Source organism: Tachysurus fulvidraco, chromosome 7, assembly GCF_022655615.1.
Source record: "Tachysurus fulvidraco isolate hzauxx_2018 chromosome 7, HZAU_PFXX_2.0, whole genome shotgun sequence".
In the NCBI taxonomy this organism is placed as follows: domain Eukaryota; kingdom Metazoa; phylum Chordata; class Actinopteri; order Siluriformes; family Bagridae; genus Tachysurus; species Tachysurus fulvidraco.
In genome coordinates this window covers 30556429-30577293 of record NC_062524.1, presented here as the reverse complement: position 1 = coordinate 30577293, position 20865 = coordinate 30556429, and the positions used below count along the sequence as shown (strand labels likewise).

The 20865-nt window shown below is 42.1% G+C and overlaps 2 protein-coding genes across 9 annotated transcripts; one reads left to right on the top strand and one right to left on the bottom strand.

Moving 5' to 3' along the window:
- Positions 1-1985: 1985 nt before the first annotated feature.
- Positions 1986-13367, bottom strand: trim2a (tripartite motif containing 2a). 6 transcript variants are annotated; one of them, XM_027134015.2, is made up of 14 exons: positions 11651-11668; positions 11318-11370; positions 7692-7766; positions 7121-7284; positions 6699-6933; positions 6296-6444; positions 5964-6144; positions 4793-5519; positions 4180-4283; positions 3929-4096; positions 3344-3512; positions 2850-2920; positions 2598-2738; positions 1986-2471 (listed from the first exon to the last, which is right to left on the bottom strand). In XM_027134015.2, the coding sequence occupies exons 4-14, from the start codon at positions 7261-7263 to the stop codon at positions 2319-2321; spliced, it is 2241 nt and encodes a 746-aa protein (XP_026989816.1). In that variant the 5' UTR covers positions 7264-7284; positions 7692-7766; positions 11318-11370; positions 11651-11668; the 3' UTR covers positions 1986-2318. The 6 variants fall into 6 exon arrangements, with proteins under 6 accessions (XP_026989816.1, XP_026989817.1, XP_047671769.1 ...); XM_027134016.2 differs by having other exon boundaries at positions 1986-2402; positions 11318-11688; XM_047815813.1 differs by lacking the exon at positions 11318-11370 and having other exon boundaries at positions 11420-11687.
- A 1502-nt stretch (positions 13368-14869) lies between these two features.
- On the top strand, positions 14870-19273 carry LOC113647891 (protein NLRC3-like). 3 transcript variants are annotated; one of them, XM_047815826.1, is made up of 5 exons: positions 14870-14988; positions 16344-16423; positions 16639-16752; positions 17218-17280; positions 17452-19273. In XM_047815826.1, exons 3-5 carry the CDS (start codon positions 16649-16651, stop codon positions 19241-19243), a joined length of 1959 nt encoding a protein of 652 aa, XP_047671782.1. In that variant the 5' UTR covers positions 14870-14988; positions 16344-16423; positions 16639-16648; the 3' UTR covers positions 19244-19273. The 3 variants fall into 3 exon arrangements, with proteins under 3 accessions (XP_047671782.1, XP_047671783.1, XP_047671781.1); XM_047815827.1 differs by having other exon boundaries at positions 16344-16443; positions 17230-17280; XM_047815825.1 differs by having other exon boundaries at positions 16344-16443.
- Positions 19274-20865: the final 1592 nt, after the last annotated feature.

The following is a 20865-nucleotide window of genomic DNA, read 5'->3' as shown; positions in this document are numbered from 1 at the left end:
CGTATCTGAAAATGTCAAGGCAACTCGGTCCAAAAACAGCAGTCTTCTCTCTCACTGATTCAGCTCTAAATATAGCATCCTGAGTCTGCCATACTTCTCTGCTCTGAATGAAGCCTTATTTTATACAGCGTTACATCACTCTGTAGTTTTAATAATAAGGGAAAAAAGATTATTTTTAATGTTCATGTTGTTGATCAAAAGACTATAAGCTCCCTTTATTAATCTACAGTAGTCTTCATGTGACTCACAGTGTAGACGTGCCCTTGGGTCTGATGTAATATATATTTTATTTGTCTTTAAAGCTAAGTGCTGAATGAGAGACAGATTTTTCATGACTCGGGCAAATTGATGTAAGATTTGATCTTTAATTTCTTACCAGTTTGCAGCAGACAGTTTGATGATCAGAAGAACAAATAAACACTGTGTAGATCAGATCTCAGGTGTCCGATCTTATCTGCAAATGACCAGAGTTTTATTCCAAACATCAAGCAGGAGCCACATCTGACTTCACCTGTTTAGTTGGTCTTGTGATGTGGCTTCTGTGGGAATGAAAACGTGCAGCAGCCCTTTGTGTATAAAACTAAACACCGCTGGGTTAGATGGAGAAAATAAATGCTGATTATTATTATTATTATTATTATTATTATTATTATTATTATTATTATTATTATACATGATGTACATGTCCAGATGTTTATTTTCTGAACACTGAAGATTATTATGAAAATGAATGAGTAATATGTTTAACGGAAATGTTTTATGTATAATGACTCAAGAAGTTCAGATAAGCGGTAGAAAATGAATGAATAGGAACAAAAGAATTTCTATTAAATGAACCCATGGTCCACCTTGATGCCCGATGACGCCTGAGATAGCCACAGGCTCCCCGTGACCCGAGGTAGTTCGGATAAGCGGTAGAAAATGAGTGAGTGAGTGAGAGTGAACCCATGGTAGGTGAATTATTCCTGGGCGCCCTCTGCTGGAGACTGAAAGATACCAACAGTAAGGATGAGGAAGTGTGAATCGGAAAAAGCTGTCAGATGGACTGGTGTTTATGAAGGAGAAAGAAAACGTTACACAATCACAGATACAGACGAACTCAATAACTTTAGTTTCTTATGAAATCACACAAGCTATTGCTAGTTTTGTGTCACAAACAGAACCTCAATATGCTGATCATTCAAATTATTAAATTACAAACCTACTTCAAACCTTCTGTTTATGTATAACATAGAAAATATTCTCAAGTTAGCAAAGTTGTGTCTATTCAACTGTGCTCTTCTTCTAGGAGAACAACATCTGAAGAGTTTCAGTCAGGTTTCAGGCCTAAATTAAATGGTGAATCCTCCAGTTTATTGACAGCAAATTATGGGGTCCCTCAAGGACCAGTTCTAGGACCTCTGCTTTTCTCGGTTTTCTTCCCTTAGGGAACATTATTAGGAGGCAAACCAGTTATATATCTCACCAGATACACAGTTGTATATCTCATCAGATACACAGTTATATATCTCACCAAAACCAGATGAAATAGCTTAATTGTCCGATTTAACTGAGTGTGTAAAAGAGATAAATTATTGGATGTCCTGTAATTTTCTGTTATTAAACTCCGATAAGACAGAAATATTACTTATCACTCCATAAACCAGTGCAGAGAAACTCTCACACTTTAACTCCCATTTAGAGGGATGTACTGTTACTAGTAGCTCGACAGTGAAAGACCTGGTGTTTATTAGACAGTAACTTGTCTTTAAACTCATATCACCATATTACAAACACAGCCTTCTTCACCTTAGAAATATCACCAAGCTGAGAAACATCCTGTCTGTCTCTGATGCTGAGAAGCTAGTTGATGCCTTCATGACCTCTAGACTGGACTATTGTAATGCATTACTAGGTGGTTGTCACAGAAGGTCAGAACAAACAGCTTCTTATTAAAAACGTCCATCACAAGACATGAAATGAAGCACATTCACAAAGCAACAGGAGGATTTTAAATAATTTAATAATCGGGGCAATCAGTGTGACGCAGGAGCAGGTTCATTAAATTGTTACTAAGAACAATGAGAAAAGACTGCGTGTGCAGCTGAGATTGTAAAATGTTTGGATCATAAATCCAGATCTTAAAATAAAAATAATTTAAAATAAATGTAAACACTTTGTTTTTACTTTGTTTAGTTGTCTCAGTGTTTATATGTAGTCCATTTTATTACTGAGGTCTTCAGCTGGTTAGTCATGCTGAAAACTTTAGAAAAGTAACAGTGCTCTTGGGTCAAGCTCAGAAAGATGATGAGGATGGGATGACGATGGGATGACGATGGTCAATGGAGGCAGTGGTAAACTTTAAAGCAGTGGTTTCCTGAATCGGCTACAAGGATGTGAGAGTCAGAGGTGATGGCGAGACCCTGAGGGCCAAACAGAGGATCTCCTGAAGTGTTAATGAAGGACAGGAACAAACCCCTGCTGTCAAACATCTACACACACACACACACACATAAACACATATTCACACACACATACAAACATACTCTCACACACACACACAGTTTGAATGTGTCACAGCATTAGTAAATGTAAAGCTGTGTGTAGAAAGCTGTTACCTGTATCCGGCTGTTTCCCCAATCTGCTACGATGATATTTCCATTTAAATCTACCGCGACTCCGGTGGGGGCGTTAAACTGACCATTCCCCTCACCATTACAGCCAAACTTCATCAGGAACTCTCCCTCTTCAGTAAACACCTAAAACCAAACACGTTCATGAATTGTAAACTTTCATACAGAACCAACAGAACATCTTTTTTCTTGTGAGCACACACACACACACACACACACACACACACACACACACACCTTTACTGAGTGATTGTGGAAATCAGTGACAATAATCTCATTATTCTGATTAACTGCTGCAAAGTGAGGACCTGGAGGCAGAAGAGAGAAAAAACCAACAGAGATAAAAAAAAAAAAAGATTAAAGATTAAAAAAAGGGAAATGATCATTTAAGAGTTTTAATTTTGAATGAATTGACTTGTAAAATATGTGCGATTATGAATTAATGGAAAACTGTTATAAGGTGAATTAAATAACGTGATGGGTTAGCGTTAGGGATAGGGGTTAGCGTTAGGGATAGGGGTTAGCGTTAGGGATAGGGGTTTGGGTTAGCATTAGGGATAGGGGTTAGGGTTAGGGATAGGGGTTAGGGTTAGCGTTAGGGTTAGGGTTAGGGGTTAAGCATTAGGGATAGGGGTTAGCGTTAGGGGTTAGCGGTTAGCGATAGGGATTAGCGTTGGGGTTAGGGTTAAGGTTTTTGTACAATAAAAAGAAAATATGAGAGAAATAAAAACCTGCTAATTGTTTGTCTCCATTTCCACGAGTGCCGAACTTGCGGATGAGTTTGCCGTTAGGCTGGAAGACGAAGATGCTGCAGGATTTATTATCCACTACAACGATGTTCCCATTTCTGTCCACAGACACACCTTTAGGACCCATCAGCTTTCCCGAGCCGATTTTACTCTGAGACATGGACACATACAACTCATCACTCACCTTCAAAGGGAAATTAAAGGGAAAATGGTGTAGGATCACTGAACATTCAAAAGACTGATTCATTCCAAACTGGGAGAAAATGTGCAGTCTTCAGGTTACTAACTAACCAGAGTAATGGGTTCTGCACCTAGGGTTAGGGTTCTGCACCTAGGGTTAGGGTTCTGCACCTAGGGTTAGGGTTCTGCACCTAGGGTTAGGGTTCTGCACCTAGGGTTAGGGTTCTGCACCTAGGGTTAGGGTTCTGCACCTAGGGTTAGGGTTCTGCACCTAGGGTTAGGGTTCTGCACCTAGGGTTAGGGTTCTGCACCTAGGGTTAGGGTTCTGCACCTCATTCTGCACGTTTGGTGTACAGGTTTAATATCTGTGTAAGTTTTTTCCTTCACCTTAAATTTACCATCACTGGAGAAAATGCTGACCCATTTGGTGTCATAGTCAGCAATGATGATGTCACCGTTGGGGTGGATGGTGATGCCGGTTGGCCGTTGAAGTTGCCCCGGAGAGCGACCTCGTACACCGAAACGACTCTTAAAGTGGCCATCATTAGAAAATATCTAGGAGGACATGTAAAAATCTCTTTAGTGCATTCTTTGAAGATTAAAGCTATATTAGTAACTGCAGTCATGTCAGATTTTACCTGAACACACTGATTGTTGCTGTCGGCTATTAAAACATTTCCAGTGTCGGAAGCGGCCACACCCTGCAGGTTGGCAAATTCTCCCTTATTTCTCCCTTTAGTCCCTACAGTAAAGAAATAACACACAGCCATTACACAGACTTGACATGATAAATATAACTCCTCCCACTACATAAACCCCTCCCACTACATAAACCCCTCCCACTACATACACTCCTCCCACTACATAAACACCTCCCATTACATAAACTACTCCCTCTACATAAACACCTCCCACTACATAAACTCCTCCCATTACATAAACTACTCCCACTACATAAACACCTCCCACTACATAAACACCTCCCACTACATAAACACCTCCCACTACATAAACTCCTCCCACTACACAAATTCCTCCCACTACATAAACACCTCCCACTACATAAACTCCTCCCACTACATAAACTCCTCCAAATACATAAACACCTCCCACTACATAAACACCTCCCACTACATAAACACCTCCCACTACATAAACTCCTCCCACTACATAAACTCCTCCCACTACACAAACTCCTCCCACTACATTACACTGTATCCAAAACATCCATCTTTCCATATGACTTTGTACCGATTCTGAAGATGAGGTCGTCCCCTGCGACGTTCCCCGTGCTCCTGGCTGAGCTGTACACGCTGCCTGGCCGCTTGCTGGCTTGCCGTTTGATGTGAGAGTTCCCTGGTGACTTCAACCACCTCTTGGTCCTGTTGGTGTTTTCAGATTCCTGTGTGTCTCTGGTGGCCCGGATGCTGAATGGACTCCCGCGGATGTGCTGCCCATACAGGCGAAGTGCAAGCATGTACTGTCCCTCATATGACAGAGTGTACAGTATGTCATATGTGCCATCTTTGTGGTCAACAACTTCACCTTCTCCCACCAGTGTACCATCTGCACCATTCAGCTCAGCTGATAGAGGAGCGCCCCCTGTCTGGCACAGCCTGCCGTCTCTTTCTTTAGAGGTGACAGTGATAAATGTAGGCTGGTCTACCACACAGCGCCGCAGTCCCTCGCCACTCGCGACCGTCTCTCCTGCCACCGCACTGCCAGTGATAATGGAACCTAGACGGTGGATAGAGCTGCATAGACCATCAGTCTCTACTGTGAAGCTCAGATGTCCGTTCTCTTCAGGCCGCAGCGGAAGTTCACGAGTCATCAGTTCACTCAGATGCTCACTCAGATGCTTCTCCACCAGCAGCACCTCAGCCTCAGAGCCACTGCTTAATGCTCGTTCTGTCAGACTGCAGTCCCTGAGCATGTTCTCCTGCTCCTGCAGCAACAACGCCATCTGTGTCTGAAGCACCTGTGCATTATAAACATGTCTTTCAGTTGGGTTTTCAGGAGCATCACTGGATAAAGCTGCCAGTGACATTTAGCTTCTCTGTATTCACCCAGAGGTTTAAAAACACTTATTAACCTTAATAAACTAAGTAGGAACAAATGTATATAACTGTATGGATGTATGGATCACACAACAAAATGAATCCAGAGCAAGTTATCACTGGATGACTAACATCAAATCAAATATGTCGCAGTGATCTGGAAAGTTCTACTTGCTTAGAACATAATGCTCCATCTTGAGCCTTAAGGGTTCCTGATGACAGTCTGTATGTAAAGCACTACAACAGACTGCATCTCTATCAGAGGGAAGCAACACAATCACTACAGAAAGGCAAAAACCTCCAACTAACTAGAAAAAACCTGGAATGGCTTTTTTTTTTAAGAGTGTGTGATCTGCTGCCCTGACCTTGTGCTTGAGGGTGTATTTCACCTCCACCTCCATCAGCAGGACACTCTTACGCACATCCAACATCCTCTGGAGCTCAGTGAAGGTGCTGTGGATTTTCTCCTCAACTGAGCTCTTCTGACTCGTCAGCTGCTGCAAGATGTCAGACAACGTCTGCAGTGCTGAGTCGATCTGCGGGAGTCTGAGACAGACACGTGAGAAAAGGATTCACCTTCTTTTGTCTTTCATTCTCTCTTTCTCAGTATCTAACAGTTTCATGTCCACCATAATCACCATGAATACGTTCACCCAGATCATGTGACATAATGAGTGAGAAGGAGTGAGCTCCTGACCTGCTCCTGATGGAGTTTAGCTGCTGCAGCAGCGAAGCTCTGTGCTGTGGGAGGACTTCTGCAAGGGGGACAGTCACGTGTTGGATGTGATCTTCACTGCTGCACTTCTCACACACAGCTGTCTCACACACGGGACAGTAGAACTCCACCTTATTAACACACAGTTACTTTCATTTAAAACTATTTTATTGTTTCCTTTTTCACTGAGCATTCAACGAACAGCGGTGTGAACTCAGAACTTGCTGTCAGGGACATGAAGGGGACATGAAGGGGACGTATACTGGATGTGTTGACATATAGGGGACATGGTGTGGATGTGTTGGGGATGTTGTGGAGATGTGGAGTCTGCATGTCCCAGTTTAATGTTTTTTATGAATTTATGTTTAATATTAATCATACGTACGTTTTCTTGGTGTTTGGAACAGGACAGCTGTTGTTCTCTGCTCAAAGTGTCGATGTCCAGCAGAAAGTTCTCATCTCCATGTCCTGTGTCTTGTCTCTTCAACACCTCCATCAGGTTGGTGATGAAGAAGTTATTTTGTAACGCTGCCACGCCCTTCTCTGGAAGGACAGACGTCTGACGACAGATAGGACACGTAAGAGTCAGGCTGTGGACAGGGACGAAGCTCTGAAGACACCTGAGGACAGAGAATTCTTATTTGATTCTTTTTTCTAATAAAGGACTTTAGAAACCCACAGTGCCTTGTTTAGATTTATTTACTCTTATTTTTATTAATGTTAATTATCTTAATCTGTCTGTCTCCTTGGTTCATTCTTTATATTCAGTTCCTTTCTTGTCCCTTCCTTGAGTGTAAGCTATGGTACCTTTGGCAGAAGGTGTGGAGACACGGCAGCACTTTGGGTGTGTGGTAGTGATCCAGACAGATGCTACACATCAGGAAATGTTTATCGATGTGACGCACTACAGGACTCGGAAGGGAGAAGAGCTCAGAGCCATCACTCGCCATCCTGCAGCTCTCTCTCTCTCTCTTAAACAGACACACACATACACACACACACACACACACACGAACACACACACACACAAGTGTGTGAGTGTGTGTGTGTAAAATGTAACAAAAGTGAACAGAAAGTGAAATCAATAAAGCAGTTCAGTGAAGTGAGAGTAAAAGCACAGAGATGATGAGGTCACTTCCTGTCCCAGTTTTAATGGACTCAACTTCTCACACACTTTCAGGAACACATCAGGAACACATCACTGCTCACAGCTTTTAATCAGAACAGATTTTAACCTCATTAAAATTCACTAACCATTAAAACACACACACACACACACACACACACACACACACACACACACACACACACACACACACACACACATGGACAGAAGCTGATCATAAGCAGGTGATAAAGTGATTAATTCAGTTCTTACTGTTCAGTGATGAAACTCCATGCTGATGTTTTTATCCTGCTGCTTTAGTTTCTGTTCCAGTGCAGAGACGTGAAGCTGTAACACACAGGGTTAGGGTTAGTGCAGGAACTGAGATACAACTACACCTCTCTATCTCTCTCTCTCTCTCTCTCTCTCTCTCTCTCTCTCTCTCTCTCTATGCAAACTCAATACCACTGCAAAGCGTAATGGGATAATGGGATTTGAAAGACCGCAAGACACTTAGGTCGGAGCTTTCAGCCAATGACACAACAGAGATTGGACAAGAGAGAGAGAGATAGAGTGTGTGTGTGTGTGTGAGAGAGAGAGAGAGAGAGAGAGAGAGAGAGAGAGAGAGAGAGAGAGAGTCTATACAATCAGTGCTGACTCACTGCACAGAAAGTGTGTGTGTGTGTGTGTGTGTGTGTGTGTGTGTGATGTAAAGATGTTCCCTCCAGCACATATTCCTGCCTCACACCCACTGTGCTTACTGGGAAGCGATGGATGGGTGGATGATAGACACACACACACACACACACACAGTGACGGGTCTCCTGCTTCCCTGTTACGGCCGGCCAGTGGGTGGAGCTGTGTTGCTGTGGTGCCCCTGTGTCTTGTTATGTCTCCTTATTTAAGTGTGGTGTTGATGGTGTTTAGCAGACCTGGGATCTGTTGGGGTTGTTTTCTGTGTAGTTTCTGTATTATTTTGTAAGTGTTGTTCTCCATGTGAGTTTCATCACCACACTGTCACGTGTAAACGTGTTAACAGTAACCCTAACACTAACACTAAGTGTTGTTCTCCATGTGAGTTTCATCACCACACTGTCACGTGTAAACGTGTTAACAGTAACACTAACACTAACACTAAGTGTTGTTCTCCATGTGAGTTTCATCACCACAATGTCACGTGTAAACGTGTTAACAGTAACACTAACACTAACCCTAACACTAAGTGTTGTTCTCCATGTGAGTTTCATCACCACACTGTCACGTGTAAACGTGTTAACAGTAACACTAACACTAACACTAACACTAACCCTAACACTAAGTGTTGTTCTCCATGTGAGTTTCATCACCACACTGTCATGTGTAAACGTGTTAACAGTAACACTAACACTAACACTAAGTGTTGTTCTCCATGTGAGTTTCATCACCACACTGTCACGTGTAAACGTGTAAACAGTAACACTAACACTAACACTAACACTAAGTGTTGTTCTCCATGTGAGTTTCATCACCACACTGTCACGTGTAAACGTGTAAACAGTAACACTAACACTAACACTAAGTGTTGTTCTCCATGTGAGTTTCATCACCACACTGTCACGTGTAAACTGTTACAACAAACACACAAAGCTCAGATTAATTATTCACAATTATTTATTAAATAAAAGATTAACTGGTATTTTGGTTTTCACTGCATCCTCCCTTTTTTTGTCATGACTTGAGCCGGTTGTGACAACACACACACACACACACACACACACACACACACACACACACACACACACACACACACACACACACACAGTCTTATCATATCAGCAAACACTTTTCCTCAGCCTGGCTGGTGTTGTGTTGATGCTGATAAACTTGAGTTTTTGGGTCATGTGAGTTTTCACTTCATAAACACTGTAATAAGTAAACATTAACATTAACACTAACATTAACATTAACACTAACATTTACACTAACATTTACACTAACATTTACACTAACATTAACACTAACATTAACACTAACATTAACACTAACATTAACACTATAACACTAACATTTACACTAACATTAACACTAACATTAACACTAACATTAACACTAACATTAACACTAACATTAACACTAACATTAACACTAACATTAACACTAACATTAACACTAACACTAACATTAACACTAACACTAACATTAACACTTTTGACTTTTCCTCATTACATTTTTACACAAATATCTGTACTTTTTACTTCTTACATTTCCCAAACGGACTCGTTACTTTTAGTATTATTCCTTCTCATTGGACGCTGTTTCCAGCCTATCATCCTATCATTGTGCGGCTTTTTCCCCATGTGACTGGTGTACTGTATTATTTACTGGCTATCAGACATAGACTAAGGATAGCGGAGCTAACAATGAGCAGCGCCTACAAAAGGAATGGCTAATGTTCATTCAGAGGGAGTCACCGATGTTAAAGTAACTAACAACGAGGACATTCCTGAACACACATGGCCATATATGAGGGAGATGTTTGTAATAATCGGCATCACAAAGGATTCCTGGCGAATGCGTTGTGAATTGTGTCACCCAGGGGGGGTTCTAGCCCTTTATTAGGGGGGCTTCAGCCCCCTGTCTGTAATCTCAGCCACCCTAAAACTATAAGGAGCATTTTTACTTTCATAAATAAACAATAAAAATGACATTAAAATGCAGGACGTGTCGTCGCTGGGAAAGAAAATTATTTATCAGTTTGATCCAAGAGCGATTTTATTTACTTTGCTTTTACACGTGTGTGTTGTAGTGTTTCACACGTGCGTCTTCAGCTGTCTGCTTTATTAGGACGGAGAAGCACAGGTACGCGCAGCGTGCACGCGCAGTCAGAGCTGGAGGCGTTTATCTATAACGTTAATCGGCGGAAAGACGCAAAGACGCAAAGACGGCAACCAAAAGCAGTGAAATGTCACTATTCTTATTACCAGAGTTGTCATATAATATATAATATAGAACTCTTCTTGTTTTAAATTCTCACTGAGGGCTAAAACCCCTAAAGATGAAACCCTAGAACTGCCCCTGGGGTCAACCCAAAAAACACCAAGTGCTTAATTTAATTAACATTAATTTTGTCATTTGTAAAACATCACAATAATTTTGAGTTGTTTTGAAGCACAGAGCTGGAATCTCCCTACAGTTTGGGATATGGCCTTGGTGGTGATACACTTGGTATACATTATATCTCCAAAAGTATTGGGTCACCTGACCTTTCCTGCTATATGTGGTTGTTTTCTGATCTCATCCCTACTGAACACCTTTGGGATGAATGTGAACGCTGACTCCACCCTACATCACATCAGTGCCTGCCTTTCGTAACACTCTTGTGGCTGATGAACACAAATATCCATCAGCACACAAAATTATACACACACACACACACACACACACACACACACACACACACACACACACACACACACACACACATATGACACTAAACAGGCATGACACTAAACAGGTAGTAGTAACGGTGACTTTTTACTTAAGTACATGTCAGAGCCCAAACTTCTTTACTTTAACTTGAGTAACAGAGTGTAGTCACTACTTCTACTTTTACTGGAGTCTTTTAAAAAGTGAGTATCTGTACTTCTACTTGAGTAAAGGATGTGTGTACTTTTGCCACCTCTGCCTAACACTAACATTAACACTAACATTAACACTAACATTAACACTAACATTAACACTAACATTAACACTAACATTAACACTAACATTAACACTAACATTAACACTAACATTAACACTAACATTAACACTAACATTAACACTAACATTAACACCAAAACATCTAAATAATGGTAAATAAACACTGTCTTTTTACAGTCTGTAAATGGTTTGAAAAATCATAAATTCTATAATCTTACTATAATTCCATCTCATGAGGGATCTTCAGAATGGTTTTATTTCCATGCCTGTGCTGATGGTGTGAAGCAGAATTAACAGTGATGTTAGAGACGATCACTCACCAGTCTGGGTTAGGGTTGGGGTAAGGGTTGGGGTAAGGGTTGGGGTAAGGGTAACCCTAACAGCTCAATGTTCTCTGGAGATTCTGAACAGTTTCCTTACAGAAAAGGTTCGAATTAAAACCACGTTAAAAAGCTAGAACAGAAACTCTTTGGTCATCTGAGGATAAGAGATAAAGTCCATAAGTCCATTCCAGATAAATCCACTTAATGTACTCATCTTATTCTGCTCACCCGCTCTCTGCCTTTAATAACACTGCTAACTGTCAGTGTGTGAGAGCCGAGGGGCCGGGGGGTGGGGGGCCGGGGGGCCGAGCCTGTGGGAGAGCAGCGTAATCTGACCAATGAGAAAGAGTAATCAGCTCTTTTTTTTTTAAATCATAATAACAGCAACAACAATAATAAAATTAATAATAATAATAATAATAATAATAATAATAATAATAATACCACTGTGTGTTATTTTACAAACAAAGTAAAGTTAATTTTTAATCTAGTTTTATCCTCAGGAACTCTCAGAAAGAGAGATTTGTGTTACAGAACATTTCTCTGCCCTTAAACAGTAAACACCACTGAGGGCAACAATACCAAAGCCCCTGAACATCAAACAGGAAGTAAAGAGTAGAGAGCAGCTTTATCACCTAATATCTCTCACACACACACACACACACACACACACACACACACACACACACACACACACACACACACAGTACACGCACACTCACATACACACACACGCACACTCACATACACACACAAACACACACATACATACAGTACACGTACAATCACATACACACACACACTGTACACGCACACTCACATACACACACAAACACACACATACATACAGTACACGTACAATCACATACACACACACACTGTACACGCACACTCACATACACACACAAACACACACACACATACGATACACGCACACTCACATACACACACTCACTCACACATACCGTACACGCACACTCACTCACACATACTGTACACGCGCACACACACACACACGCACACTCACATACACACACACTCACTCACACATACTGTACACGCACACACACGCACACTCACATACACACACGCACACACACACTCACTCACACATACTGTACACGCACACTCACATACAAACACACTCAATCTCTCACACACACACATATACTGTACACACACACATATACTGTACACACACACATATACTGTACACACACACACATACACACACACACATATACTGTACACACACACACACATACATACTGTACACACACTCACATACACACACACTCACTCACACATACTGTACACGCACACTCACATACACACACACTGTACACGCACACACACACACACTCACATACACACACACTCACTCACACATACTGTACACGCACACTCACATACACACACACTGTACACGCACACACACGCACACTCACATACACGCACACACACGCACACTCACATACACGCACGCACACACACTCACACATACTGTACATGCACACTCACATACAAACACACTCACTCTCTCTCTCTCACACACAACACACACACACACACACACACTGTACACACACACACACACACTGTACACACATACTGTACACACACACACACTGTACACGCACTCACATACAAACACACTCACTCTCTCTCACACACACACACACACACACACACACACACACACACACACACACACACACACACACACACACACACACACACACACACACACACATATAAACGGAGTAAAAGCGAAGGAGAAACAAAACACTCGGTTCCCGTCACAAAAGAAAAGAAAAACGTTGGTTTGCTCAACTTAGAAGGCAGAATAACAACAACACGTCTGAACACATTCAACTTCGCGCTAGCTCTGGCGCATGCGCACTCAGCTGTCTAAGTGCATACCTCTCTCTCTCTCTCTCTCTCTCTCTCTCTCTCTCTCTCTCTCTCTCTCTCGCTCTCTGTCTCTCTCTCTCTCACACACACACACTCTCTCTCTCACACTCTCTCTCTCACTCTCTCTCTCTCTCACACACACTCTCTCTCTCTCGACACTCTCGCGCGCACACACACGCTAGCGCGCGCGCACATGGCGCGCGCACCAAACGCGCTCGCGCGCGCCAGCACGCGCTCTCGCACACACACGCGCGCGCGCGCAACGCGCGCTCGCGCACACACACACACACACACACACACACCTACACACACACACACACACACGGCGCGCTCTCTCGCGTCTGCTTCGCGCGCGGTCTCTCTGCGTCGTCCGAACACCACGTGTCGCTGCGCCAACGGCGCGCTCTCTCACCACACACACTCGCGCGCCGCTCTCTCCGGCTCACTCTCTCTCGCGCACCACACACAAGCGCGCCCGCTCTCTCGCGCACCACTCTCTCACCACACGCCCTCGCGCGCCACACACTCGCTCTCCACAACACACACTCTCTCTCCCTCCGCTCTCGACACGCACGTCGCTGCACACCACGGCCGCGAGCGCACACACGACTCGCTCTCACCACACACCACACTCCGCTCTCGCTGCTGACAACACCACGACCGCGCTCTCGCCGCCTCCTCGTCTCGTCTCCGCTCGCACACACACACAAAACACCACGCTTCTTCTTTCTGCTCTCGCTCGTCCTCGCGATCGCGCTAACACTCTCGGGCTCTCGCTCGAAAACCCACGCTCTTCTCGCTCAAACACACACACACACACACACTCTGCACTCTCGCTCCTCGAGCTCTCTCTCTCTCCACTCTCTCGTCGCTGCGCTGCTCGCCTCTCAACCACACTACTCTCGCACAAACACCACACACAACAGGCTCTTCGCTCGCGCGCTCGCTTCTCCCATACACACACGGCTCTCTCGGTCGGCACACACACACACGCCTCGTCGTCGCGTCGGCGGCGCTCGCTTCACACACAACACACGCTCGCTCGATCTCTCTCTCGAAAAAAACACAAAACAAACACCACCACACAAACACACACGCGCTCGCTCTCTCACACACACACACATCGAGCTCACAACACCCCCCCCCCAAACACACACACCACACCTCTGCTCTCTCACACCCCACCTACACACACACAACAACACACACACCACAACCACACCACACACTCTTCGCTCTCCCTCTCTCTCTCTCACACTCTCTCTCATTGTACACACACACGCCTATCTCTCTCTCTCTCTCTCTCAACACACCACCACACACACTCTCCCTCTCTTCTCTCACACTCTATCACACCACACACACACAAACCTCTCTCTCTCAATGGCTGTGGGAGGGACAAACTCTCTTCTCTATAAGTCACAATGAAACTAACTAACAATGAATGCAGTACTGAGTTCATGGCATTTTCCTTGCCTCAGTGATACACAGGCAGGTCAAGAAGGTGCAGAATTTAAGCTACATCTCCCTGAGCTACATCTCATCTTCTCTAGGTCCTACGAAGGAGAACCTACAAAGCACCTACAAGTTCATTTGCATCAGAGCAGAGGATGAATGGCAGCCTGCCCTATTATGCCCCCGGGGCTTTACAAGTATGACGTCTTAATCTGCAGCAACTCCCTAAAAACACATGCTTGCCATTTCCTTCAGCTCCTCCTATAGAATGGTTTCTGCGTCAAGCTTGAGTTCATGTTACAGTTTTTGTTGTATCTTGTGAAATAATTCTTCCATTGTTCATGAAGAATGCTCAGTACCCTGCTCAGCCCACTTTGCACCTTAACTAGGAAAACCTAGGACAGGTTTATATGAACAGCTGTTGCACAAGAGGCATTTGGGGAGACAGAAAGCCTGACAGACAGGATGTGGAACATTCTAATATTATTTTCGGTCAAGGCTTTAGCACTACTATTGGTTCATTATGTTGGCTTTGTAGAAGCCAACATTCTGTTTTCCTGTTTAAGCTTAGACAAAAATGTATAAAATTTAATGCTGCCTAGGGCTTTCGAGCCACATGCACCAAATACGGATATGTTGTAGACCCTGGTCTGAAGTTTGTTGCTATTACTTTTCTAAGCGATCCGAGTATCGGTACTACCGGTACCGAGTCTCAAAATGGCCTTTTCCCCCGTAGACTCCCATTATAAAATTTGGAGGTTTATAACTCGGCAAGCTTTTGAGCTATCTACACCAAACTCGGCCAGCTCCTTTAGGGTAATACTCTGAACAAAGGTTTAAATTGGTGTATCGACTGGCCTTTTGGTTGTCCAGCATCCCCGCCCCAATATATGCAAAATCAAAAAACTTTTTACAACATGGACATGTGACATATCAAAACATTCAGCCCAATGTGGGGAACTTCCTCACGGGTATTCTGATGACGTCACGTGACGTCACGTGAAAATAAAACATTTTGCACAACATGGGCATGTGACATATCAAAACACTGAGCCCAATGATGGGAACTTCCTCAGTATTCAGATGACATCACATGCTTATCTCCACTTGCCTCCAAATGTTTTGACATCCTATCTTTCTGTCCACTTGCCTCCAAAAGTAACACTGACCCTTATGTCCACTCGCCTCCAACAAGCACTGGTTTTTGCGAATACTTGCCTCTTCAAAGCCAACATCAACGTTTGTCGCGACAAACTTTACAAATCTAGTTTTTCCTAAATTAGAAGCATGCAGAGTATATAATTAATTTATTACATTCTTGAGCGGTGTTCGAAATTTAAAAGTTAGGCACCTAGGATTTTCTCAGGTTCATCATAGACTTTGCTCCATTTTCACCCAATTATATTTTTGCACCAGTTTGGATTTTGTCAGAAACATTTTCCCCCTATAAATGATACCTAGTGAACAGCACAATTGGCATGTATCATCTTCAGACTAACCTGGATAAAAGTTATCAAAATAATTTTTAATAATCCAACCCATTTGCCTTTAGAGAGCCAACGGATCTGACGGTGAAGCTCAGAAACAGGACGGGAGGCTGCCAAAATCAAATAATTACGCAGGTTGAATCAGGTGTGGCTCCTGCTTGACTGGTATGAAAACCTGTACCCACACCCATGGTCAAAACACACACACAAATCATGAGTGAATCTTTGAATTACACTTGAATCCCTTTGCTTACAGATATCACTGTGCTTTCCTGGAATTGCTTAGGAAACAAAAGTATTTTCATATGTCTCTTTTTAACTGTAATACTACATCAGTATTATCTATGTGTTGCTCTGCAGTGAAACTCAGATGAAGAGATCAGACTCAAGACCCGGCCTTGCTTCCATGAAGAGTGAAGAGTCTATGGCGTTACCACTGGGATTTAAAGAGATGAGAGAACCCACACTGGAATGGTAACACATTTGCATGTAACTTGAATTATATAATATAATATTGTTAACCATTTTAATCACTTAACTAATTTTAGGTGTTAAACTTTATTATGCTGTTATACATATTGTGTATTATAAATGGGTTTTTAGAATATTATAAAGATACATTTATTGTTCCTTTTATTATAAAGACCTTCACATTCGTTTAGTCATGGGGCAACAGTGCAATACAAACGACTATACAATTACAGATCAAGAGAGTTAGGTAAACATCAGAATGCAGAAAATATGAACTCTGTTACTTAGAAGGTTTTACTGTTGATATCTTGGACTTTTCATGCTGTAAATTAAAAACAAATAGCATCCAGTGAGAGCAGTTTTTTGGGTAGAAATGTCTGTTTGATGAGAGAGTCTAGAGTTGAAGGATATGGCTAATCAAACCACATCAGCACCTATACAAAATATACATGAATGATATTTAATCAGTTTAATTTTCAGTGTCCTACAGCAAGCAAGAGAGAAAACTGGACCGAAAGTCACTGATACAGGGTAAGATCAAACTCAGCATGACAATGATATGTTCATTAATATTAAAAGCATCTGGTTACTTCCTCATGAGGATTTCTACAGATGATGAGTTTAACAAACACAGACATGGAATTCAAGAAGAATTACAGACATTGTGCTTGATATCTCACCACGTCTGTTACCATTTTACAGATGTAATGATGTAACTACTGAACCTCATCTTCAGGAGAGATACAGATTAAATCTGTTAAAGACGTTTCAGCAAATAAACGAGGTGATAATAAAACAGGGAAACCCATCACTCAATGAGATCTACACAGAGCTCTACATCACAGAAGGAGACAGTGGAGAAGTCAGTAATGAACATGAGGTGAGGCAGATCGAGGCAGCATCCAGAAGAGCAGCAACAGAGGAAACACCGATCAAATGTAATGACATCTTTAAGCCTTTACCTGAAGAAGACAAACCCATCAGGAGCGTTCTGACAAAGGGAGTCGCTGGCATTGGAAAAACAGTCTCTGTGCAGAAATTCATTCTAGACTGGGCTGAAGGGAAAACAAATCAGGATGTTCAACTCATATTTCCACTTCCTTTCAGAGAGCTCAATCTGATGAAGGATCAAACACTGAGTCTGATGGAGCTTCTTCATTTCTATTTTAAGGAGATAAAAGAAACAAACATTTCCAGCCTGCACAAAGTTCTGTTTATTTTTGATGGTTTGGATGAGTGTCGTTTCCCTCTGAACTTCCAGAACACAGCGAGAGTGAGTGATGTAACTGAATCAGCATCAGTGGATGTGCTGCTGATTAATCTGATCAAAGGGAATCTACTTCCTTCTGCTCTCATCTGGATCACCTCCAGACCTGCAGCAGCTGATCAAATCCCCTCTGAGTGTGTTGATCGAGTCACAGAGGTACGAGGGTTCAATGACCCACAGAAGGAGGAATATTTCAGGAAGAGGATCAGAGATCAGAGCCTGAGCAACAGAATCATCACACACTTAAAATCATTAAGAAGCCTCTACATCATGTGTCACATCCCAGTCTTCTGCTGGATTTCAGCCACTGTTCTAGAGAGTCTGTTGGGTAAAGCAGAGAATGGAGAGATCCCCGAGACTCTGACTCAAATGTACACACACTTCCTCATCATTCAGACAAACATCATCAAGAAAAAGTACACAGAGAGCAGAGAGACAGATAAAGAAATGGTCCTGAAACTGAGTAAACTGGCTTTTCAGCAGCTGATGAAAGGCAACCTGATCTTCTATGAGGAAGACCTGATGGAGTGTGGCATCGATGTGACAGAAGCATCAGTGTATTCAGGTGTGTGTACACAGATCTTCAGAGAGGAGTTTGGGCTTCACCAGAGTAAAGTGTACTGCTTTGTTCATCTGAGCATTCAGGAGCACCTCGCAGCTCTGTATGTGCACCTGAAATTCATAAATCAAAAGAAAAATGTTTTTAAAAAGCCAATATTTCCTTTTTTCTGGCTAAAATTTAAACTCTCAGATGTACACAAGTGTGCAGTAGTTCAGGCTTTACAGAGTAAAAATGGACATCTGGATCTTTTCCTTCGCTTTCTTCTGGGTCTCTCACTGAAGTCCAATCAGAACCTCTTACAAACTCAAAATATAGTGACAAAGACAAAAAGTATCTCCCGCAGTAATCAGGACACAGTTCATTTCATCAAGGAGAAGATCAGAGAGAATCCCTCCACAGAGAAATCCATCAATCTGTTCCACTGTCTAAATGAACTGGAAGATCATTCTCTAGTTAAGGAAATCCAATGTTACCTACAGTCTGGAAATTTACAGCATATTGAACTTTCTCCTTCTCAATGGTCAGCTGTGGTGTTTGTGTTACTGACATCAGGGCAGGAACAGGATGTGTTTGTCCTGAATAAATATATTAACAAACACTGTACATCAGAGGATGTTCTTCTGAAGCTCCTGCCTGTGGTTGCAGCCTCCAGAAAAGCTGAGTAAGTAATAATAAATAAACTCTTACAACATTCTTGTAGTATGAACATGCAAGAAACAAGAACTTACAGAGCTTAAAAGATAACATAAGAGAAGTATATTTACTATGTAGTCAACATTAGTTGGCACAGTGCTGACATTGTAAACTTTTTCCATAAATCTGACATTAATGTCATCAATACCATATCATTATTATATACAGTTTTTTTTATCCCATGTGAGTTTCATCACCACACTGTCAAGTGTAAACGTGTTAACAGAAACACTAACACAAACTGTATAACTCAATGTTAGTTTCATCACCACACTGACATGTGTAAACGTGTTAAATGTAACAGTAACTGTAACACTAACACTAACCTAACCTAAGTGTTTCTCCATGTAGTTTCATCACCACACTGTCACGTGTAAACGTGTAACAGTAACACTAACACTAAACACACTAAGTGTTGTTCTCCATGTGAGTTCATCACCACACTGTCACGTGTAAACGTGTAAACAGTAACACTACACTACACTAACACTAAGTGTTGTTCTCCATGTGAGTTTCATCACCACACTGTCACGTGTAAACTGTTACACAAACACACACAAGCTCAGATTAATTATTCACAATTATTTATTAAATAAAAGATTACCTGGTATTTTGGTTTCACTGCATCCTCCCCTTTTTTTGTCATGACTTGAGCCGGTTGTGACAACACACACACACACAAACACACACACACACACACACACACACACACACACACACACACACACACACACAGTCTTATCATATCAGCAAACACTTTTCCTCAGCCTGGCTGATGTTGTGTTGATGCTGATAAACTTGAGTTTTTGGGTCATGTGAGTTTTCACTTCATAAACACTGTAATAAGTAAACATTAACATTAACACTAACACTAACATTAACACTAACACTAACATTAACACTAACATTAACACTAACACTAACATTAACACTAACACTAACACTAACATTAACACTAACATTAACACTAACAATAACCCTAACATTAACCCTAACATTAACACTAACATTAACACTAACATTAACACTAACACTAACATTAACATTAACACTAACATTAACACTAACGCTAACACTAACGCTAACATTAACGCTAACATTAACACTAACATTAACACTAACACTAACATTAACACTTTTGACTTTTCCTCATTACATTTTTACACAAATATCTGTACTTTTTACTTCTTACATTTCCCAAACGGACTCGTTACTTTTAGTATTATTCCTTCTCATTGGACGCTGTTTCCAGCCTATCATCCTATCATTGTGCGGCTTTTTCCCCATGTGACTGGTGTACTGTATTATTTACTGGCTATCAGACATAGACTAAGGATAGCGGAGCTAACAATGAGCAGCGCCTACAAAAGGAATGGCTAATGTTCATTCAGAGGGAGTCACCGATGTTAAAGTAACTAACAACGAGGACATTCCTGAACACACATGGCCATATATGAGGGAGATGTTTGTAATAATCGGCGTCAAAAAGGATTCCTGGCGAATGCGTTGTGAATTGTGTCACCCAGGGGGGGTTCTAGCCCTTTATTAGGGTGGCTTCAGCCCCCTGTCTGTAATCTCAGCCACCCTAAAACTA